The sequence below is a fragment of the Palaemon carinicauda genome, chromosome 43 (assembly GCF_036898095.1).
Source record: "Palaemon carinicauda isolate YSFRI2023 chromosome 43, ASM3689809v2, whole genome shotgun sequence".
NCBI classification, from domain to species: domain Eukaryota; kingdom Metazoa; phylum Arthropoda; class Malacostraca; order Decapoda; family Palaemonidae; genus Palaemon; species Palaemon carinicauda.
In genome coordinates this window covers 56,519,723-56,522,962 of record NC_090767.1, presented here as the reverse complement: position 1 = coordinate 56,522,962, position 3,240 = coordinate 56,519,723, and the positions used below count along the sequence as shown (strand labels likewise).

The following is a 3,240-nucleotide window of genomic DNA, read 5'->3' as shown; positions in this document are numbered from 1 at the left end:
TAAGTAAACCTATTTTATGCTTGGATTAACTCAGCCCCAAATTCCATAGTCAAAGTTTGTATCAAAATGAAATGATTCAGCAACGACCCACACATTTCAGCCTTAAATATATTCACATAATTCACCAAATGCATCGCGATATAAGGGAGGAGGACTGTAAGCACAATGTGGTGGGCCAAGTGACAATGAAGTTAGGCTAATTTGGGTTATAGCTTCTGACACCAGATGTCACTGAAGGTGATATGCCAGGACATTACTGGGATGATGAAATCTCTCTCTCTCTCTCTCTCTCTCTCTCTCTCTCTCTCTCTCTCTCTCTCTCTCTCTCTCTCTCTCTCTCTCTTGCCTTCTGAATACTCCGCAGGGGGCCCTTTGCCCTTCGCTGCTGAGGAATACAAAAAACAAAAGGAACGGATAGAACACACTGTAGCTTTCAGAGGAATAGAACAGGAAGAACACGAAGAACAAGTCATTATTTAGATCTCCTCTCAAATATCTTGTTCAATGTAAGTTCCTTATTCTTGCAGTTTTCACCAACAATTAATCTAATAATAAAATGTTATTGTTTTGCTAAACGTTACAAAATTCAATTCCAAAGTAAAGGTGAGGTTTTCAATCCTTATATTGGTGAAGGAATTAACATATCAAGATTTCATTCACGAAAAACATAGAAGAGATTTTCGTTTTCACCTTAACGAAAATTATTGGGTTGATGGAAACTCCATAGTCGACCACATATTCTCTCTCTCTCTCTCTCTCTCTCTCTCTCTCTCTCTCTCTCTCTCTCTCTCTCTCTCTCTCTCTCTCTCTCTCTCTCTCTCTCTATGGATAGGATGGAGATCCTTCCTAGTTAGTAAAGGGAGAATGTTTGTTGACTCCGCCCGTCCTCCCAGCTGATGACCCCAGAGGCAGATTCAATATGGCGTCTTCATCTCATGGAATCCAGGGATCAAATCTGCCTCTCATGACAACACAGTGGTGATAATTACAACCTTCATTTTAACATTAATTTAATGTTTTTCATATCTATAATCTTTCAATATCAAGAAGGGAAATAATTCCAATATCAAATCCTATCTCAGAGAGGCAAGATGGCTGACACCTGGGGGAAGCGATGAGGAAAGAGACCTCCCATCTATTTATGTTGGATATCAGATCTGATTAAAATGTCCTTCCAAAAGATCTATTAATGTATTAATGGTCTTTCTATAATTGCAAAAGAATCTCTTTTGGAAACACCAGTCAGGTTGTGACACATCGTTAGCATTCCGAAGCAGAGATTGTCTCGCATTATACCGGACAGGTGTGAGGTTCTTGTAGACGCTTATTTACTTACATGAAATAACACTAAAAATAAAATATTTCTAAAATTCTCTTAAGAAACGAGAGAGAGAGAGAGAGAGAGAGAGAGAGAGAGAGAGAGAGAGAGAGAGAGAGAGAGAGAGAGAGAGAGAGAGAGAGAGAGAGAGTTAAATCAAGCAATTCTCAAGCAAAGCAAGTTTTTAGGACCAGTACCAGTACTGGTACTGGCAGTGGCACTTATATCAGTGCCAGTACAACCCAGTACCAGTACCAATACCAATACACAGTACACGGTACCAGTACTAGTATTAGTAATAGTACTAATACTGGTAATAGTATTAGTACTAGTACTTGTATTGGTCCAGTATTGGTACCAGTACCAGTACCAATATCGGTACTGGTATCAGTACCAGTACCAATATCGGTACTGGTATCAGTACCAGTACCAATATCGGTACTGGTATCAGTACCAGTACCAATATCGGTACTGGTATCAGTACCAGTCCCAGAACCAGTACTGGAACTAGAACTGGTTCAACTACTGGTACTTGTACTGATACTGGTCACTGGTACCAGTACTAGTACTAATACTAGTACTAGAACTGATACTCGTACTAGTTCTGAAACCAGTACCAGTATCGATACCAATTCTAATAGTAATACTAATACTAGTACTATTACTATTAATAGGACAAGTACTAGTACTGGTACTGGTACTGATACCAGTCCTAGTCCTAATGCTAATACCAAAACTAAACTAGTACTAGTAATGGTACTAGTACTGGCACTTGTACAAATACCAGTGCCAGTACTGTTACTAGTACTGGTACTGCTACTGGTATCTGTATCAGAAACCAGTACTAATACCTGTACCAGGATCAATAAAAATAATACAAATACCAATACTAGTACTACTACTACTACTACTAGTTCTAGTAGTAATACTAAACTAGTACTGGTACTAGTACTGGAAATGGATTTGGTACTGATACCATATCAGTGACAGTACCAGTACTAGTACTGTTACCTTTATACAGTACCAGTAGTAGTACTAGTACTTGTTCTGGTACTGGTATGTACCAGTACCATTATAAGTATCAGTACCAGCACTAGTACTATTATTGGTACTGATAATGATACCAGTACTGGTAGTGGTCCAGTACGAGCACCATTACCTGTAATAGTACTAGCGCTGGTACTGGTACTCATACTGGTACTAGTACCAATACCAGGAAAGGTACCAGTACTAGTACTATGACTGGTACCGGTACTAGTCCAGTATTAGTACCAGTCCCAGTAACAGTGGCAATAGTAATACTACTAGTACTGGTACTGGTATTGATACCATTAACAGTAACAGTACCAGTATTATATGTAATACTTTTGCCTTTACTGGTATTGGTACTGGTAATAGTACTGGTACTGGTAATAGTGCTGTGACTAGAACTCGTACTAGTACTGGAACTGGTACTGGTACTGAAACCATTACCAGTACCAGTACCAGTACCAATGCTAATACTAGTAGTTTGTACTAGTACTAGTATTAGTACTGGTACTAGTACTGGTACCAGTGTCAATACCAATACTAATACTACTACTAGAACTTGTATTATTACTAATACTAGTACTGGTACTGTATTGTACCGGTGCTGATACCAACAGCATAGCCACTACCAGGACTAGTACTAGTACCAGTAATAGGACTAGTACTAGTACTGGTAATGGTTCTGGTATTGGTAAAGGTATCTGTTGTAGTACCAGTACCAGTACCAGTAAAACTACCAGTACTATAACTAGTACTAGTGACGGATACTAGTATTAGTACCAATACTGGAACCAGTAACAGTACTACAAGTACCAGTACTATTACTAGTAAAAGTACTAGTACCAGTGACTGATACTAGTATCAGTACCAGTACTGGGACCAGTACCAGTACT

The 3,240-nt window shown here is 39.0% G+C and overlaps 1 protein-coding gene across 1 annotated transcript; it reads left to right on the top strand.

The window, feature by feature from the left end:
* The first annotated feature begins 919 nt into the window (after positions 1-919).
* On the top strand, positions 920-2,837 carry LOC137633899 (putative per-hexamer repeat protein 5). Its single transcript, XM_068366140.1, has 3 exons — positions 920-978; positions 1,513-2,284; positions 2,577-2,837. Exons 1-3 carry the CDS (start codon positions 920-922, stop codon positions 2,835-2,837), a joined length of 1,092 nt encoding a protein of 363 aa, XP_068222241.1.
* Positions 2,838-3,240: the final 403 nt, after the last annotated feature.

What these genes read in the sequence shown, in the direction of transcription:
- LOC137633899 (XM_068366140.1), top strand. Translation starts at nt 920, where the DNA reads ATGGCGTCTTCATCTCATGGAATCCAGGGATCAAATCTGCCTCTCATG. An exon ending in CCTCTCATGACAACACAGTG is followed by an intron (nt 979 to 1,512) that starts GTGATAATTACA and finishes TTTTAGGACCAG; the next exon opens with TACCAGTACTGGTACTGGCA. An exon ending in TAGTACTGGAAATGGATTTG is followed by an intron (nt 2,285 to 2,576) that starts GTACTGATACCA and finishes TACCGGTACTAG; the next exon opens with TCCAGTATTAGTACCAGTCC.